Below are 20,000 nucleotides of genomic sequence, written 5' to 3' on the forward strand. Positions count from 1 at the left end.
CACCGGCGAGGCAGAACCATGGTTTAGACCTGGGCAAAGATGTGTACTAATAAAAGCCAAATTTGGGTCAGATTAGGGTAGAATCTGGATGCTGGATTGGTGTCAATCCCACTTGCAAGTTAGGCATGTTCAAATCCAAACCCATTGGATCACATCAGGGGGGGGCACATCTATGTTATGTGTATTAGCAGTTAAATAGCCGACAGTTTATGTGGCTAATGCCCTACATTGAGCCAGGCTCATTTTAAGTTAGTGCCAGGGTACCGTTTTTTTTCCCCAATCGGTTGACATGATAGATTTACACTTTCCATTAACACTGTGGGCCAGAGGGGAGGGGGCGTGGGGAGATTCTGCCCCACTCCAGTTCCACTGTGGCTGTCAAGTTTGAAGTGGCTGTAGTGGTATTTGATGGTCCTTGTTTTCTCCCTGGAGTTTCTACAGGTAGACTAATAATAGATCTTGAAGTAAATACGAAGCACACAGGCACTAATCTTGGCTGCAAATATACACTCTCTCTTTTTTTACCCAACAAAACACCATGTCTAATGTACACACACACACAGGGATGTATAACCTCCTTTTTCACCAATATTTAAAGAAAGTGCTTAAGATTTTTTTTCCTACTTGTGAGTGTATCACTATGTCATCTCTCAGTCTTATTTGTCTAAATACTATCATCCTTTAACACCCATGAACACCTTGGTGATGTTATGAACACGTTTGGCCACATGATGGAAGCAGAGAGTTGTCCCGCCCTTATGGAGGAGAGGTTGGATGTGTCCTTCCCCACTCAAGTGTTCAAATTAATCCTGCTATCTGAAGGGCATGAGAATGATAACACTTAACACCACTCGCTGCCAGGTGCTACCTACAAAAGATAATATTTTACTCAGCTGTTTGTTGTCAGTAAAGGTGTTGACACTCCGTGGCTCTGTGAGGCATGTAGTCCCAAACACACAAAAAACTCTGCCTGTCGCACACACACACACACACACACACACACACAGCCACTAGGGCACTTTGATGGTGATGTGTATGCATTATGTGCCCAGCTATCCATGAGTTCATCAGTGCTTTTAAAATTGTTCAAGGTATGACAAAAATAAGTTCCTAAATACTCAAGTGTCCACGTAGCCTAGCTTTCTAAATCATTAGCCACAGTCCAGTATTTCAATGCTGGATGCCTTTTCGTTAGCAGGTTGGTATGGTAGCCTACCTATATTAGCTTAACTCAAGGCCTGTGGCTGAATCTGTAATGTCGACTCCCAACGTAGTGGACTTTGTGTAGAGAATCGACAAACAATTTGCACAATACTTCTTGAGCTACCGTGAGCTCTTTTATATTGAATGCATCATCTGTTGGCTAATGATGACGCCTGGCACAAGACATCAGTTAGACCTAATCAGTAGGCCTACATGTACAGTCTTTCACATCCCATTGGCATTTGTTGTAGCAAAAGCTAATTTCACAGTTCTGTTTTTTTTTGTTTTTTTTTTGCAAATCAATCCAATTTGTTGATGGGCTAATAAAGTCCTCAACACAGAGGCATACTGTTGGCCTCCATTTTTTGACATGTTACAACAAGCGACATCTTCTTCAACACATATGCGACCATTGAAAAGCCTTACAAACACCCAATGCTAAATGCACCCTATGCTAAATTAGGGGAAAGTAAAACTGGGGGAAATGATCCGCATGGTCTTTTGTCATATTAAAAAAAGCAGTCACTGCTCAGATCTAATAGATAATACTGCCATTCTTCATCACTGGGCCTTTTCAACTGGCCGTTCACACATAAACACACACAACACAGAGTAACTGACCATACAGGTTACAATCGGATTCAGTACATATACTGTACGTACATAAGGCTGTGTAGCACAAACACACGGTGAAGTCCCCAGCTAAAGACACTGACTGCATGTCTAATACCTCCAACACACACACGCACACACACACACACACACACACACACACACACACACACACACACACACACACACACACACACACACACACACACACACACACACACACACACACACACACACACACACACACACACACAATCATGCATTAACATGCAAACACACACACATGCCCACACGCACACATACACATGCGCGCGCACACACACACACACACACACAGACACACACGCACACACACGCACACGCACACGCACACGCACACGCACACGCACACGCACGCACACACACTACCCCGCAGCCCTACAGAACATTCAGGATCCCTCCTCTTAAACTCTAAGGTTATGCATCACAGACTCAACCACAATAGAATCAGACATGTTGGGTTGGGGGGGGGGGTGTCCCTCTGATCCTCTCATCATCCTCTTCCTCCTCTCTGCACCTCTCCTTCGGTACTCAGGGAGGAGGGTGAGTAACAACACCCTACCCTCATCCTCCCCAGGGTTTAAACACACATCCACCACCACCACCATCACCATAACCATCCCCTTCCCAAGGAGAAGGGGGTGAGAGACCAAGGAGATGGAGACATTGACTGAGGTGATGTAGATGGATGGAAGGGTGGACAGAGCTGAAAAGTGGAGGCAAAAAAATCGGGGATGAGAAAGTCTCTAGCTGGATTCCACCTCCTCTCCTTTACCACCACCACGACCATGCCTCTCCGTCCCTCACACTAACAATCACCCACCTCTGTTGAGGTAGGGCGAGAGGGACCATGATGGAGAGAATGAGGTGGACGTAGAGCAGAAAAGATTGAGGGATGGTTAAAAATTGGAGGGGAAGAAGGAAAAAAAAAAGGAATGACAAAGTCTCTAGCTGGAGTCCCCGGAGCCTCGCGCCTCGTGTTCAGAGTCGGCGTTGGCATCTGCGTCTCCGTCTGCGTCCCCATCGTCCGGATCGTCGGAAGAGGGCAGCTGCACGCGCTGCTCGTCCATGCGTTTGGCTTGCACGCGCTGGATCAGGCTGAAGAAGTCCTCATCGGGCACCGTGGGGGCGCGGGGGCCGGCGTCCGGGGGCGAGCATCTCTGGTCGTCGATCCTGGATGACTACAATACAGACGGAGACAGACAGAGAGAGGGGAAAGATTAACATTAAAAACACAAAGAATAGCCCTGCCCTGGCCCATCGGAGGGGTACTCGTCTGCCATGCGGCCAACCCAGGTTCGATTCCCGGCCGGGTCCTTTGCCAACCCCTACCACATCTCTCTCCCCATTCACTTCCTGTCCACCTCTCAAACTGTCCTATCATCAATAAAGTCATAAAAGACCAAAAAATATCTTTAAAAAAACACAAAGAGTACTGGCTAGCTGGCTGACTGAGCAGACCGGTCCGGAGGCAAGCACCAGAGGTCATTGATTACTGCAATATAGACGGAGGCAGACAGAGAGGCACCTTCACATTTATGGTGAAGGTATATGTGATTGAGCAGACATGACCAATGTGGATGGGCATCTAATGTGCTTGTATGTAGCCAGACAAACAAAGAAGACGGCATGGCACCTTGTGTCGTGCACTACACACTGACCGAGAGGGAGAGAGTGGAACATGTATGATGAAAATACACAATCCAACAAAGAGAATGCACGAAATGATGGCACCTCTCTGATCATTGCAGACTGTACACGGACAGAGAAGGAGAGAACAGTAGTCCCTTTGCACTGATGGGACTGTTCACGTATTTCTGACAAGACTCAGCTACATCAGAACAGCATTGCTTAGATATTACTAAGAGCTGTAAGTAGGTAACATAATAAGACTTGGACATTACAATTTTGGTGATAGTAAGATTATAACATAGGCTCTGCTGTGCTAAGGGGTTAAAAGCAGACTCAAGATTCAAGATTCAAGAATTTATTGTCATTGTCAAAAAGGCAACAAAATTGTGTTTGGGGTACAATACTTAGTAGCAGCAGGTTTTCAAGTAAAGTGCAATAAGAGGTAAAAGTGACACCAGTGCTTGACCCCTCCAGCCCCCCCATCCCACTTAAAGTGCAGCAGAGATTACTTTAAGTGGGATGGGGGGGCTGGAGGACTACTGGCTGTCTGACTGACAAGGCCTGCCCATAGTGCTCAAAGACATGGCACCTCGTGCCATCGATCCTGGTTGACAGTAGACAAACAGACAGACAGACAGGGAGAGAGAGACAGGATGGCAGACAGACAGACAGGGATAGAGACAGGAAGGCAGGCAAACAGACGAGAGAGTTGAACATTAAAGGCAGACTACTGGCTGGCTGGCTCGCTGACTGATCAGACATGTTAAAAGGCATGGCACCTTGGCTCGCGTAATTGATCCTGAATGACTGCACAGAGACTGACAGAGACAGAGAGAGATGGACAGGAAGGAAAGGAAAAGATACCTGGCTGACATAAGGGTGGCCTGCCCAAAAATATCATGGCAGCTCTGAGCATTGATTGTGGATGACAGGACAGGCAGAGAGAGAGAGGTTCCATTGGCCCATTGTTTCCGGGTTCTATTATTGCAAGGGGGAGGGGGGGGAATCCCCCTTTAGGCAGACCTAAGGACTGTTCTATTCAATGCTAGGAGTATTATGACACGCCCTTTTAGGCAGACCGGAACCTGGTCATGTTAGGTGCCCATAGCAACCTATTACATTGGCATATCTCTATATACTTAAAGAATCTCTGGTACAGGGGTAGACAGAGAGCAGAGAGACAGGTGGGCATTAACAGTAGGATACATGCGTAATTGTCTAGGCTTGCACTGAGAAATGGTACCTCCGGTCTGGGTGATTGCACAGGGTATACAGATATGGCTGACTCGATGAAAATACCACTTTAAAGGATGACACTCGCAGGATGGGAACTACTGCATGCTCCTTTTAAGAGTCCCATAAACAGCTTTTCCCAACAACACTGGATTTATAGCACAGTACATATAGGCTTACGCATATTTCCAGCCACAGGAACCACAGACACTCAAACTCTCAAGCTCTTCAGTGGAGGAAGGATGTGGTGTGGTGTCACCAATTAACCCCTTGACCTAATCTGGAAATGACCACAGGGCCGGACTACCGCGCACACAGGCTACATATGGTCCTGCCAAAGGGGCCCCCGTGCAAAGTACAAATTTGCAGAATTTTGACAAGATACAATGTTGAAACTTGCATCTGTTGTGTTGAATGCAGTTGGTAGACAGTTGATAGACAATGGGCGCGATCGTGAGGAAGCAGTGCTGCCTTTTTGCTGGGCAGTGGGCATGCGCACTTTGCCAGTTTAATGCATTGTGGTTAGAAAATGCACTGCTTCATCACGATCGTGACTATTGTCTACAATGTCTATGTAAATTTGTTGCGAAATTTGCCTTCTGGAGTGTGTGTGTTTGTATGTGTGTGTGTGGGGGGGGCATAGCAACCTGTAGCCTAGGGGCCCCCAGGCCATCTTATTCTGGCCCTGACCACATGACAACAAATTACCACTACACAGAGAATAGGCCCGTGAAGACTGCCTTCAGCCTTTTCACATGCACTCGAACGAAGACCAGACCACAGCCCAATACTACAATTCAGTGTGCCTTCTCTTGAATTGCAACAAAGAAGTACAGTCATGCTGGTGTTTTGTTTGTTTGTTTGTTTGTTTGTTTTTATTCGATCCCCATTAGCTTTTGCTTTTAGTATTACCTATTCTTCCTGGGATCTTCTTAAATTAATCATTGACAATTACAAACATCAGCCATACGGCGTGGCGGCAAACATAACAAATTGTTTTTTGTGAGGATACAAGATATAATAATATGATTCAACTGAGCCATGAACAGATCCTAATAGAATTTTAGCCTTTTATTATTGTAAGGATTTCTGGTCTACCGCATGGTTGTATAAAAAAAGGTAAGGCATTATTTAAATAGGTCATGGTATGACACAGTCACGTGTTCAGTGCTTCAGGGAGTTACATTTCAGTCTCTGTACTAACGTGATGTCCTTCATATCCTGTAGGACTATGTCCTTCCCCCGACTTTGCTCTCAGCCTCACTATTTGATTCGTGTTTGCTGGAGTAACAGGCAGCTGATAAGCATTGTTGACATTGTTGGCTCCTGTAAGTGACACTGTACAATATTTGTATAGTGTATCTGAATCTTGAAAATAAGGAAAATGATGGCAGCAAAACTGCATAGATCATTTGTACAGTTGTACAAAATGGAATGGATACAGCATATATGAAAAGGTATTACTATGTGATTCGTGTTTGCTGGAGTAGCAGGGGGCTGATAAGCATTGTTGACACGGTAACACTTTATTTTAGGGATACGTCTATTAGCACTAATACATACAGTGTTAATGCCTGCATAAGTAACTTGTACGTCATGTACTAAGAAAACGCTAAGGCCTACTAGGTCCTTACTAAGGTTAAATTGGTAATAAATCCTGTATTGTGCATGAACAAGACATTTGCGAATACACAAAATGGAATGGATACAGCATATATGAAAAGGTATTACTATGTGATTCGTGTTTGCTGGAGTAGCAGGGGGCTGATAAGCATTGTTGACACGGTAACACTTTATTTTAGGGATACGTCTATTAGCACTAATACATACAGTGTTAATGCCTGCATAAGTAACTTGTACGTCATGTACTAAGAAAAAGCTAAGGCCTACTAGGTCCTTACTAAGGTTAAATTGGTAATAAATCCTGTATTGTGCATGAACAAGACATTTGCGAATACATGCCTAACAAATGTTTGATTTCGCTTTGTATTGTATTAGTGCTAATAGATGAATCCCTAAAATAAAGTGTTACCGTTGACACAGGCTTCTGTAAGTGACACTGTACAACATGTATCTGAATCTTGAAAATAAGGAAAATGATGGCAGCAAAACGGCATAGATCATTTGTACAGTTGTACAAAATGGAATGCATAAAGCATATCCTATATGAAAAGGCATTACTCGTACTGTATGAGAAATACAGCATATGAAAATGACCTTGAAAAGGACCTTGACATCTAAGGAGTAATGGGCATTCTTGTAGCAAACAGCCGTATCTAAGACAAATGAGATAAGGCCTTCCTGACAACAAGTCTGATTTACAGTAAAGCTACTGTACTATTATTGTGTGGGACAACTGGTTCAAGGTCACTTCATCAGTGCACTTAAAGTAATGTATTTATTTTTGCTTGTTGTTTGTGTGTTTGTGTGAGTGTGTAGTGGATTGTGTCTCATAATTACTTTGTTATGTCATAACCTATTGATTATGCACAGCAGTACCTTTTTACATTGTTCATTTTTTTTAGCTTTTCTATTGCTCCGTTGGTAATGTCCAATGGTGTGCCATTTCCGTCTCGTTTGGTAATGTCTGATGGCCTGTTAATTCTGCCTGGTGTTCTCTGTGAGTTATTTGATGATTCGTTGATTATCTCTGAGGGATTATGGCTGGCACTTTGTTGATGAGGTGATTACGTTTTTCTCCTGCTGTGGTGTTTAGAGTAAGCCGTAATGTCCTAATCTAGTATGTGTATTTAATGATTACTTCACTTTCACCTGAAGCCTCAATGAACTGTGAGCCTCGTCGTGAGGCAGTACAGCAGGGGTGGGGAACCTATGTCTCGAGGGCCGTTTGCGGCCCTTGAGGCTGTTTCATCCGGCCCCCAATGTAGTTTTAATGTTGTTCAGCTTCACATGACACATTTTGTAATACAATTAAGTTATATTCAGGGGGGCTAGAGAAGGTGGGGTCTGTTTTAAAGCTGGCTGCCTTCAATATAGGCCTAAAGGGCAGGGGGAAATCCTTGTTTTGGTTCATAATGCGACCCTCAGAGGACTTGTACGGCCTTCGGATGAATTTGAAGTGGCCCTTCGAATGAAAAAGGTTCCCCACCCCTGCAGTACAGGGTAACATCATTGCTCACAACATCACTGCTTACGAACAATCTTATTTGTCAACCGGTCTGGACCCAGTTTCTCCAAAGGGGTTGTTCCTAACCTCAGCAAAGTAGTCGGTTACCAAATAGAAATGGCATTTACAACAAAGTTGCTAACTAAAAAAAAATCACACACACTGAAGAAGGCACATGTCAAAAAGTGTCTTTGTAAGACAAAAACACTATTATGCAGCCTCCATAGTAGACTATTTGGGCCAGCACTCTTACAATTTAGTTTCATTATCACAAGAGTGAAGCCTGCTACCATCTGAAAAATGTCCGTCACAGTCAGACATTAGCAAAGGTGTTTAAGTATTAAGTTACAGACGTAATTACAACCCAAGTAGAATAGTTGAGTAATTGAAACTATGTAATATCATACTACTAATGTTGTAATTACATAATTAACAGTACTTCTACTTCTACTTTATACATCTCTGCATTTTAGCGATCGGTAAAGGCAGTTCAAATCATCATCCAAGTCCTCATCTCCGGGAAGCTAAAATGTCTTTGCTTGAATGGTCAACACAGAGGGCTTTCTCCTCGTCATGATCACTTGATTGTCTGCTGCTATGATTATGTCTGCTGACTTATTATGCAACCTATGCTTTTTATTTCTGCCACGGCCGGCCCAAGGCATAAGCAAACTATGCGATGGCTTAGGGCCCCCACATCACTAGGGGCCCCCTATGAGCAGCAGAGTTCCAGGAAGAAACGAACTCTAAACCATTTTCCCTAGTCATATTTTTTTTTTCATGCAACACTTACTGCCACAATGGAAAAAGGAACCAATGTCGTGATCAAAGGCGTTTTGTTCTGTTTTCTCCAAGAAGTCCAGTGCATGATGTGTACATGATCTACAGACAGCCTACAAATGTCCTTAGTTCCTCACCCTGACTCGAGCAAGTAAATGAAGCTGATGAAGCATCTGATGCTGAGTAGGTGGTGGCATGGGGGGGCCCCGGATGAAATTTTGCTGAAGGCCCCATAAAGTTTTGGGCCGGCCCTGATTTCTGCCCTCTCACAGTGGATGAGGTATGTGTTAGCGTGTTGGATGTTGTAGTATTTGAATTGATGAGGAGAAAACCCTCTGTGTTGACCATTCAAGCAAAGACATTTTAGCATTTTTTTTTTTTCATGCAACACTTACTGCCACAATGGAAAAAGGAACCAATGTCGTGATCAAAGGCGTTTTGTTCTGTTTTCTCCAAGAAGTCCAGTGCATGATGTGTACATGATCTACAGACAGCCTACAAATGTCCTTAGTTCCTCACCCTGACTCGAGCAAGTAAATGAAGCTGATGAAGCATCTGATGCTGAGTAGGTGGTGGCATGGGGGGGCCCGGATGAAATTTTGCTGAAGGCCCCATAAAGTTTTGGGCCGGCCCTGATTTCTGCCCTCTCACAGTGGATGAGGTATGTGTTAGCGTGTTGGATGTTGTAGTATTTGAATTGAATGCTCAGTATTAACTACGTTAAGTATGAAGTAGTGTGCATTTTCAGCTCAGTATCCAGCACAATTGAGAACTTCTTCATTTGGAGGTGTCACATTTGTCATTAGGAGGCCATCTTTAGTGTCTTCAGGTCGACAGAGAACCGAGAACCGAGAGAACCGATGCCGATGCCTGTTCTCGTGCACCTAATCTCCAACCGGCTGACGTTCTCACGCAGAGAATTTGAGTGATTGGGAACCGAAATACTTGGCTATTCTTTGTGACCTGTGACGACAATGAGAATGTCAGCAGGTTAATTTGGGTAACACACTATCACGTGCTGCATACGTGCGTGCTTGCATGTGTGTGTGTGTGTGTGTGTGTGTGTGTGTGTGTGTGTGTGTGTGTATGTTTGTGCTTGTGTTCGTGTCCTCACAAGGTACTTGATGAGCATATTTAAGACGTCATCACTAGGTTTGTTTGTGTGTGTTTGTGTTTGTGTGTGTGTGTGTGTGTGTGTGTGTGTGTGTGTGTGTGTGTGTGTGTGTGTGTTTGTGTGTGTTTGTGTGTGTGGGTATAGTGTGTGTGTGTGTGTTTGTGTTTGTGTTTCTGTTTCTGTTTCTGTTTCTGTATGTGTTTCTGTTTCTGTGTGTGTGTGTGTGTGTGTGTGTGTGTGTGTGTGTGTGTGTGTGTGTGTGTGTGTGTGTGTGTGTGTGTGTGTGTGTGTGTGTGTGTGTGTGTGTGTGCATGTGCGTGTGTATGTGTGTGCCTCCTCTGATCCTCACCTGGCACTTGATGAGCATGTTAAAGAAGTCGTCGCTGGGCTCCTGGGCGTCGGCCTCGCCACACAGGTGTCCTAGGTTGTTATGGGTGATGCGCAGCCCCGGCAGGTTGCTCACGCTCACCCGCTGGTCGTCAAGACGACGGCTCTGCGTGCTGGCGATCAGATCAAACAGCTCCTCCGTCTGGGGTGAGGTGGTGGTGTTGGGGTCCGCTACAAATGAAAAGGTGTAGTAATAGATTAGCATAGCGTTTTGTATTATATTTACGAGTCTTCTAAAAAGAAAAAGATTTGGTCAAATATATTGGGTCATATTATACGTACAGTATTTAGCATTTCAGTTTTGAAAAATAATGTGACAGTCTGTGACAGTGATGTGGTGGTATTGGGGTCTGTTAAGATGAAAGATTTAGTTGTAGTGTTATAAATGAACTGGTTGGGGGTGATATGGCGCACCTGATCATATGGGCTAGTTCAAGTCCGGCCTGGTTCATTTCCCAACCCTACCCCATCTCTCCCTCCCACTTGGTTATTGCCCCACTCTTGATTGTTTCTACAATACTACAGGGTTCTCACGGGTCATGGAGGTGTGAAGATAATCTTCAGTTTTCACACTTTAAAAAACGTTTTAACGTCGGCTCTTGGTGTGAAGATAATCTTCAGTTCTCACACTTAAACATTTTTTTTACGTCATTTCTTTTTACGGAAGTGGTCATGGAAATTCTGTTTTTTGGGTCTGGAAAGTCATGGGAACCCTGATACTATAAAGGCCAAGACAGTGTGTGTATGTATGTGTGTGAGAACAACTATACTGTATGTGCATTGCTACCGATGATACCATATGATGCATTGCTAGCGGGCACCTGTCCGTCTTGGCCATTTTTGGGGCCCATCGAGGCGGCAGCGCTGTTTGTGTGCTTGTGTGTGTGTGTGAGTGTGTGTATGTTCTGTGTGTATGTTCTGTCTGTGTGTGTGTGTGTGTGTGTGTGTGTGTGTGTGCGTCTGTCTCCCAACCAATGACCTCTTCAAGAGGGGAGCGAGGGGCAGCAGCAGCAGTGTGTGTGTGCGTGTTCTGTGTGCGTGTGCGTGTGTGTGTGTTTGTGTGTGTGTGTGTTCTGTATGTGTGTGTCTATCTCCCTACCGATGATCCCTTCGAGAGGGGAGCGTGGGGCGGCAGTGGCCTGGCCGTCTTGCCCGTTTTGGGGCTCGTCGAGATTGCAGCGCTGGTCGTCCATGCGGCTGCTCTGGAACTTGCTGAGGAGGTCGAAGAAACAGGCCTCATCGGAGGAGTCACGGCTCAGGTTCTGGACACACAAACACAACACACACACAACACACGCACGCACGCACGCACACACACACACACACACACACACACACACACACACACACACACACACACACACACACACACACACACACACACACACACACACACACACACACACACACACACACACACACACACACACAGAGTAGCACAGAAGTTAATAACAGGTCCTCATCAGAACAGTACCAGCTGATCATCTGCACACACAGAGATGCAGTCAAACGCACATATACACAGGTCTGCACACAAACACACACACAAACACGCACGCACACGCACACGCACGCACACACACACACAAACACAGGCACACAAACGCACACACACACACACACGCACAACAGTAGCACTTCTTGATATGACATAACGGCAGCGTATAACAACGATAGCAATCAAAATATCACACTGATATCACAAAAAGGATGTCTAGACCTACTGATCAAATCATGGTTCATATCAATTACACAGACATATGCATTGTGTGACTGAGCCTGTGGGTTCATGCCTGTGTGTTCATGTGCATGTGTATTTCTAGAATATGAACAGCCTCACACACACACACACACACACACACACACACACACACACACACACACACACACACACACACACACACACACACACACTACACTCACACACGCAGAGAGAGAGAGAGAGAGAGAGAGAGAGAGAGGGAGAGAGAGAGAGAGAGAGAGAGAGAGAGAGAGGTCTCAGGTCACGATTGCAGATGTTCCCAAAATGCTACCGCTCCCCCCAGTCCCATACTTCCTGTTTATGGTCGCAGCATGGGGGGGTGGGGTAAGGGGGGGGGTTGTTTAGAGACTGTCCGACCGTTAAATGGATCATCTCTGTGGGAGATATAAGGCCCTGTGACAGCCCCAAGAAGCTAAGGAAAACACGTCCATAAATATTGTCCAGTGCGTTTTTCTACATGTGATCTACACACAGTGCTTCATATGTTTTGGAGTTGTTAGGGACGGGCTTTTGGAAATTAGCCTAATGGCTACAAATGCTATGATGCCTTTCTGTTAGGCTGCTGTACAGCCTACATGATGTGTATTTGTGTATTTGAACTGAACTGAGTATTTCTGTGTGTGTGTGTGTGTGTGTGTGTGTGTGTGTGTGTGTGTGTGTGTGTGTGTGTGTGTGTGTGTGTGTGTGTGTGTATGTATTAGTGGTGTCAACAATGATCGATTTGGCGATCCGAATCGATGCGAGGTATGGACGATCCAGAATCGATCCGGCAAGTTCCAGAATCGATCCGGCAATTTTTTAAAGTTTCAATTACTTCCATGGATATTTCGGGAGCAAATGAATGTTAAATTAAATAAAAGCACTTCAAAACATTGCAAGACTGATACAGGCTGATACAGAAAACAGCCAATAAATTGTTGCTCAGTATCTGACTACTTGTATTGCCTCATCATGACTGATTAAACATTTGCTTTGCTTTCAGTAGAAATGTAATGCATTGCAATGTATTGTAGAATTGAATCGGATCGGATCGGATCGGATCGCATAGAATCGAATCGAATCGCTACCTCCCGAATCGTGATCGAATCGGATCGTTAGGGCAGTGCCGATCCACACCACTAGTATGTATGCATGCATCTGTGTTTGTGTGTTTCACCTCTAAAACAACCTGCTACATTGTGTCTGTATACCTCATCCTGTACACCGCAAGTGCAGGTGAGTACTAGTCAAAGCTCCATATTAAAGTTTGTCATAAGGGCCCCCATAGACATTTAACTGATTGATGTGTGAGAGCATGCGTGCGTGCGTGCGTGCGTGCGTGCATGCGTGCGTGCGTGCGTATGTGCTTGCCTGTTAAAATACCACCTCAAGGTGAAGGTGATCGTTGGTGAAAGCTCTACATTACTCAAGGGGTTCGCTGCTACTGTGACCTCAGTGAATTGTTTGAGTGCCAATGTACCTCAGCGGGTACTTAACACAGCCGTGTGTGTGTGTGTGTGTGTGTGTGTGTGTGTGTGTGTGTGTGTGTGTGTGTGTGTGTGTGTGTGTGTGTGTGTGTGTGTGTGTGTGTGTGTGTGTGTGTGTGTGTGTGTGTGTGTAGGGTCTGCATGGACACTTTGCACAGCAAGAACTGTTTGTGTGTGTGTGTGCGTTTGTGTGTATGTGTGTGTGTGTGTGTGTGCGCGTGCGTGCGTGTGTGTGTCTGCATGTGTGGGTTCTCCCTGGGCACTTGTGTTGGCTGCGACAGCCCCTGTTGCCTGTTGGCTGTTCCAAGGGCACTGCTATCAGAATGCCTGTCAAGAGGCCAATGTGCCCCCACACACTTTATCGGCCTGACCTTTAGCTGGTCAGATGCTTACACACGCACACACACACACACACACACACAGACACACACACACTCACACACAAACAGACACACACGCATAAATATGCACACACACATACATAAATAAAAGTTTGCACACACACACACGCGCGCGCGCGCGCGCACACACACACACACATGCGCACACACGCACACACACACACACACACACACACACACACACGCACACACACACACACACACACACACACACACACACACACACACACACACACACACACACACACTCCTCTGCATTCTGTCGTTACTGACAAAGATGGAAGGCAGAGTTTGCTGAGAAGAATGACGTAAACATCTGTGGTCCATCACACCACACACACACACACACACACACACACACACACACACACACACACACACACACACACACACACACACACACACACACACACACACACACACACACACACACACACACCGACTGCATAAACACAAAAAAAACAACACAGCATGGTTTCTAGGTATAAAGGCTACAAGGTGTAGTGCAGTGCAGTGTAGTCTCGATGGGTCCACTGTGATCTGCTTGACACCCCCCCCCCACACACACACACACACACACAGCTCCAAGCCTGTCTCACATGCCCTCTTTTTACACATCACACACAGCTAATGCAGATCATCACAGACAGTAACAGCCAGGCAATCAATAACATGTAATGAGCACAATCAATAAGAATGATCAATAACATGTAATGAGCACAATCAGCACCCCCCCCCCCCCAGCCCCCCCAGTAGTGTTTTGCCTGGTGATGACAAAGGGGGTGGGGGTGGGGGTAGGAGGCAAGAGGTGTGTGTGTGTGTGTGTGTGTGTGTGTGTGTGTGTGTGTGTGTGTGTGTGTGTGTGTGTGTGTGTGTGTGTGTGTGTGTGTGTGTGTGTGTGTGTGTGTGTGTGTGTGTGTGTGTGTGTGTGTGTGTGCATGCACATGTATGTGTGTGAGTGTGCGTGCACGTGTGTGTGTGAGACAGAGAGAAAATAAGAGAGAGAGAGAGAAAGAGATAGAGAAGGTGTGCTTGTGTGCGTGCGTGCGTGCAGGTTTGACAGAAACATCAGTACACACTTGTAAGAATCCCCATGTCCATGCTGGACGCGACATAACGCTGACACAGGTCACACACACACACACACACACACACACACACACACACACACACACACACACACACACACACACACACACACACACACACACACACACACACACGGCCATGCTGGTCGCCACACACTGAGTCAGAAGGCTTCACGAGGACCCCCTAATGACATGGAGGATACACACATGCTGACATACACACACGCACACACACGCGCGCGCACACACACGGAGGACCCCTTGATGACACAGATTGCACGGCAGTGATGGAAATGCACACAGACGCACACACAGAGATTCACACACATACACGCACCCCATCTCTCCCTTTCCATCTCTCTTTCTCTTCCATCTCTCTCTCTCTCTCTCTCTCTCTCTCTCTCTCTCTCTCTCTCTCTCTCTCTCTCTCTCTTCTCTCTCTCTCTCACACACACACACACACACACACACACACACACACACACACACACACACACACACACACACACACACACACACACACACACACACACACACACACACAAACACACACTTGCAGGACAAGATCTAGGTCAGGAGCAACAATGGACCATACACAGCTAGAAAAGGTTCACAAGACGAAACGCTCTTCCACACACTTCACTAACACAGAGTCACATTCACTTCATTCTCGGGCAAAAAAAATCGCAACCTCCCCCCCCAAATCACTATCAATTAGAAAAAAAAAAACCTAAAACCTAAATCACAAACAAATGTTCCCATTTACTAATTAACAAGACAAAACATCACCATGTTCACTCAATGACAAAATCAGTCTGGATACAATTCATAATTCTTTTGCCACCATTTACACAAAACATGTTGACATTTGCTTGATGGCAGGAAACGGTAACAATTTCAATTAGAAACACACACACACACACGCACGCACACACACACACACACACACACACACACACACACACACACACACACACACACACACACACACACACACACACACACACACACACACACACACACACACACACAGCAATCGGTTAGTGAAGGCTACAGCGGCAATAGCGAGTGAGCAATGGAAAAGCATAGGAAGAGCAAGAGGGCCATACCGGAGCAGCAATCGATCTCTCCCCCAGAGCCGATGGCCAACACACACAGCTTCAGTCAGCTACGCTCCTCTCACTCATTCCTTCTTAGTAGCACCTGGCTCTCTCTCTCTGTCGTTCTCTCTCTCTCTCTCTCTCTCTCTCTCTCTTCTTTCTTGTCTTTCTCTCACTCCCTCTACACTCTGGGTACTTTTCTTCCTGCTCCACTCCCTCTGTCATGCATGTACACACTCAAATGCTCACACACATACACATGTACGCGCTTCTCTATGCCCTCTTGCTCCCACTCCCCCCGTGGCTTTTCCTCCCTACCTCCCCTCTCTCTCTCGCTCTCTCTCTCTCTCTCTTTCTCCCTCTCCCTCTCCCTCTCTCCTTTTTTCAGTGTTTCATTCTCCTCCCCTCTCCCTTTTTCTGTTGCCTCCCTCGCTGTCCCTTTCTCTTCTCATTGGCCGTCCCCCTCCTCTCTCTCCCTGTCTCTCTCTCTCTCTCGCTCTCTCAATCACTCTCCCTTCCTGTATCTCTTTCTCTCAATCTCTCTCTCTCTCTCTTGCTCTATGTCTCTATCTACAGTATATCTTGCACTCCATCGACCCTCTCTCTAACTCCATTCTTCTCTCGCTCTCTCTCTCTCTCTCTCTCGTTATTCCCCCACCGCCCCTGTCTTCTCTTTCGTTCTCTCTCTCTCTCTCTCTCTCTCCATGTCACTCTTTCCTTCCCTCTCTCTGCTAATCCCTCCCTCTCACTTTCCATCTATTTCCATGTCTCTCCTTGCCTCTCTTCTTCCTGGCTCTGCTGTAGGCCAAGTCATCCCCAGCTGTATGCTGAGCATGGACAGCAGAGCTGAGGAGAGCAGAGGAGAGGAGGGGAGAGGAGGGCTGAGGAGAGGAGAGGAGAGGAGAGGAGAGGAGAGGAGAGGACAGGAGAGGAGAGGAGAGGAGAGGAGAGGATAGAACAGGATAGAACAGGACAGAGGAGAGGAGAGGAGAGGAGAGGAGAGGAGAGGAGAGGAGAGGACAGGACAGAAGAGGAGATGACAGGAGAGGAGAGGAGAGGAGAGGAGAGGATGGGAGGGGAGAGGAGAGGAGAGGAGAGGAGAGGAGAGGAGAGGAGAGGAGAGGAGAGGAGAGGATGGAAGGGGACAGGAGAGGAGAGGAGAGGAGAGGTTTTCATTCAGCTGTAATGGGATTCAAGATTAGATTATAAACTGCAACTGTGTATTTAACTCTATTTGTACACTTTTAGCCTACTGACATGTGTTGAACATTGCAATGCATCGCAATAATTCATGTATTGCAATACATTGTGCTAGTATTGTATTGTGTCGTGTATGTTGCAATGTGTATGGTATTGGGAATTCCTTGCCAATCCCCACCCACAGGGGAGGACAGCAGAGCATGAAGCACAGGCATACATGGAGAGGAGAGGAGAGGAGAGGAGAGGAGAGGGGAGGAGAGGAGAGGAGAGGAGGGGAGAGGAGAGGAGAGGAGAGGAGAGGACAGGACAGGAGAGGAGAGGAGAGGAGAGAAGAGGAGAGGAGGAGAGGAGAGGAGAGGAGTGGAGAGGAGAGGAAATGACAGGATAGGATAGGAAAGGAAAGGAGAGTGGAGGAGAGGAGAGGAGAGGAGAGGAGAGGGGGTGAGGAGAGAGGTGAGAGGAGAGGAGGGGAGAGGAGAGGAGAGGAGAGGAGAGGAGAGGAGAGGACAGGACAGGACAGGACAGGATAGGACAGGACAGGACAGGACAGGACAGGACAGGACAGGAGAGGAGAGGAGAGGAGAGGAGAGGAGAGGAGAGCAGAGGAGAGCAGAGGAGAGGAGCGGTGGGAACAGAAGTCATTATGGGAGCGCCATAACGGAGGTTCCTCTCATGAAGGTCACATTGTCAGACAACAGTCTCCAGAGTAGAGGAGAGAATGGGAGAGAGGAGAGAGTGGGACACGAGAGAGAGTGGGACGCCAGGAGAGGAGAGAGCACCTTTGTTTTATGAGTAATGCCAATAAAGCTACCCTTGAATTGAATTGGATTGGAGAGAGAGAGAGAGAGAGAGAGAGAGAGAGAGAGAGAGAGAGAGAGAGAGAGAGAGAGAGAGAGAGAGAGAGAGAGAGAGAAGGGGAGGAGATGGGGGTGGAGAGGAGAGAGAGGGAAAGAGTGAACATTGACAAAAGCAAGGGACAGAGAAAGAATGAAAAAATGAGAGAATAATGAAGCATGTAAGATAGTGACAGAAAGAGAGAGAGAGAGAGCAAGAAAGACAGAAAGAGACAAACGTGCGAAATGCCCCCCCCAAAAAAGGGCCAGAAGGACTACACAAAGAAGGATACAAGAGAATTTGAGAGGGTGAGACAAGATAGAGGGAAAGACAGAAGAAATAAACGAATGAAAGTGGGAGAGAAAGGTGAAAATGAAAGCCAGAAATGGGAGCGGTGGTGGGACAGAATGAAAAACAAGGAGCAGCAGAGGTTAAAAAGGAATGTGTGAGTGAGAGAGACGTAAAGCGGGAGAAAATGAGGGAGAAAAGTGAGAGAGACAGAGAGCAAGAAAAGGCGAGAAAAAGAGAATGAACAATTCCATCTGTGTGAAATAGGTATCCCATCCCTTGTGGACACAGCTAACCTGATTGGCATGACAGAGAAAAAAAAAGAGAAGAGGAAAAATGGATTGCACGACCTTGACCAGGTAGCAAGGTCATCTAAATCCTCAGGCTAAATTTAGCAGCGCGTAACGGCATTATTGAACAGGTTCGGGTAATCCTCAACGCGGCAACCCTGCCATGGCCAAAAGCCCACCATCCATCTTGTCGTGTGCATTTAGGCATCTAACAGGTGATTAGTGGGGCTTGTTTTGCGCTTGGTTGGTTGGTTGGTTGGTGCCATGGGGGCTGTTTTCTATGCCAGGCTTGTCCTGTGTTTAGCCCCCCCACCCCCCCTTTCATCATCATTCATGTTTCCGGTACCCCATTCTTTTCCTTTTTCCCCCATGCGGTGTAGTGTGTGTGAGGCCCCTGCAACGAATCATGTGTTTTGTTCAATTATTCAATTATCCTGTATAGCGGGTGTGGGAGAGGGAGGTGGGGGGGCAGAGAGAGAGAGAGAGAGAGAGAGAGAGAGAGAGAGAGAGAGAGAGAGAGAGAGAGAGAGAGAGAGAGAGAGAGAGAGAAATGTACACACACACACACACTACGCGGACACACCGAGATTGGGAGAGCAAGCTGATTGGTGGATCCGGGCCGAGTGACATCACCGTTGCCATAGAAACTGAAACTCCTCATTACTGTGATCAGACGGGTCACATGGCTATGTGCGCGCATGCACACACACACACACACACACACACACACACACACACACACACACACACACACACACACACACTCAAATGCACCAACACAATGAACACAGTGAAGCACACACATATGCTATTTCTGTGATTCCATACCCTGAGCCAGTCTCTTCCATGATGTAGTTCTATACAGTCCATCTTCTGACACATAACAGTGGCTGCCAAAGAAACTGTTGAATATCAGACGTGATTTGTACTGTGGGGTGTGAGTTCGGATTTGTACTGTGTAGTAGCTAGGCAATAACATGAAAGGTTTAGTCTGCCACCGCACACTACAGAAAGCTGACGGCTGTGGCTGGGTGGAACCCCCGTTTTCGGTCAAACCCAGGGAAGCCATGGCCTAGTGATTACGGAGATGGGCTTCAGATCAGAGGGTTGCAGGTTCGAATCCCACCCATACCTCTCCCTACTCATCTAGCCATGGCTGAAGGGCCCTTGAACAAGGGACTGTAACCAATGCTCTTTAAATAAGTGCTCCACTTAGCTAAGTGTAATGTAATGTCATGTCATGTGAAGTAATGTAAAGATCTCTGCCAAATATGTCCGGATTAGAGTAAGGGCTTCGGCGCACTTTTGCTTCCGACAGAATTTGGACCCCCAAACCCAATTTCACTCGAACATTGCATTGATAGTCAATGGGCGGCGCCGACAAAATAGAACTTGTCTCTAATTGCTATCCGACATCGGCGAATGTCCACGGACATCGGCGCCA

The 20,000-nt window shown here is 46.5% G+C and overlaps 1 protein-coding gene across 1 annotated transcript in view; it reads right to left on the minus strand.

Moving 5' to 3' along the window:
• The window catches only part of gpsm1b (G protein signaling modulator 1b), a 73,212-nt gene that overhangs the window by 1,009 nt on the left and 52,203 nt on the right, over nt 1–20,000 (minus strand). Inside the window, exons 12-14 of the mRNA XM_063210527.1 lie at nt 11,227–11,389; nt 10,090–10,298; nt 1–3,035 (exon numbers count right to left, since the gene is read on the minus strand). The exon at nt 1–3,035 is cut by the window's left edge and continues 1,009 nt beyond it. Coding sequence (XP_063066597.1) covers nt 2,802–3,035; nt 10,090–10,298; nt 11,227–11,389 — 606 coding nt within the window. The 3' untranslated portion in view covers nt 1–2,801. The remainder of the gene's footprint in view (nt 3,036–10,089; nt 10,299–11,226; nt 11,390–20,000) is intronic.

The sequence above is a fragment of the Engraulis encrasicolus genome, chromosome 11, assembly GCF_034702125.1.
Source record: "Engraulis encrasicolus isolate BLACKSEA-1 chromosome 11, IST_EnEncr_1.0, whole genome shotgun sequence".
Lineage (NCBI taxonomy): Eukaryota > Metazoa > Chordata > Actinopteri > Clupeiformes > Engraulidae > Engraulis > Engraulis encrasicolus.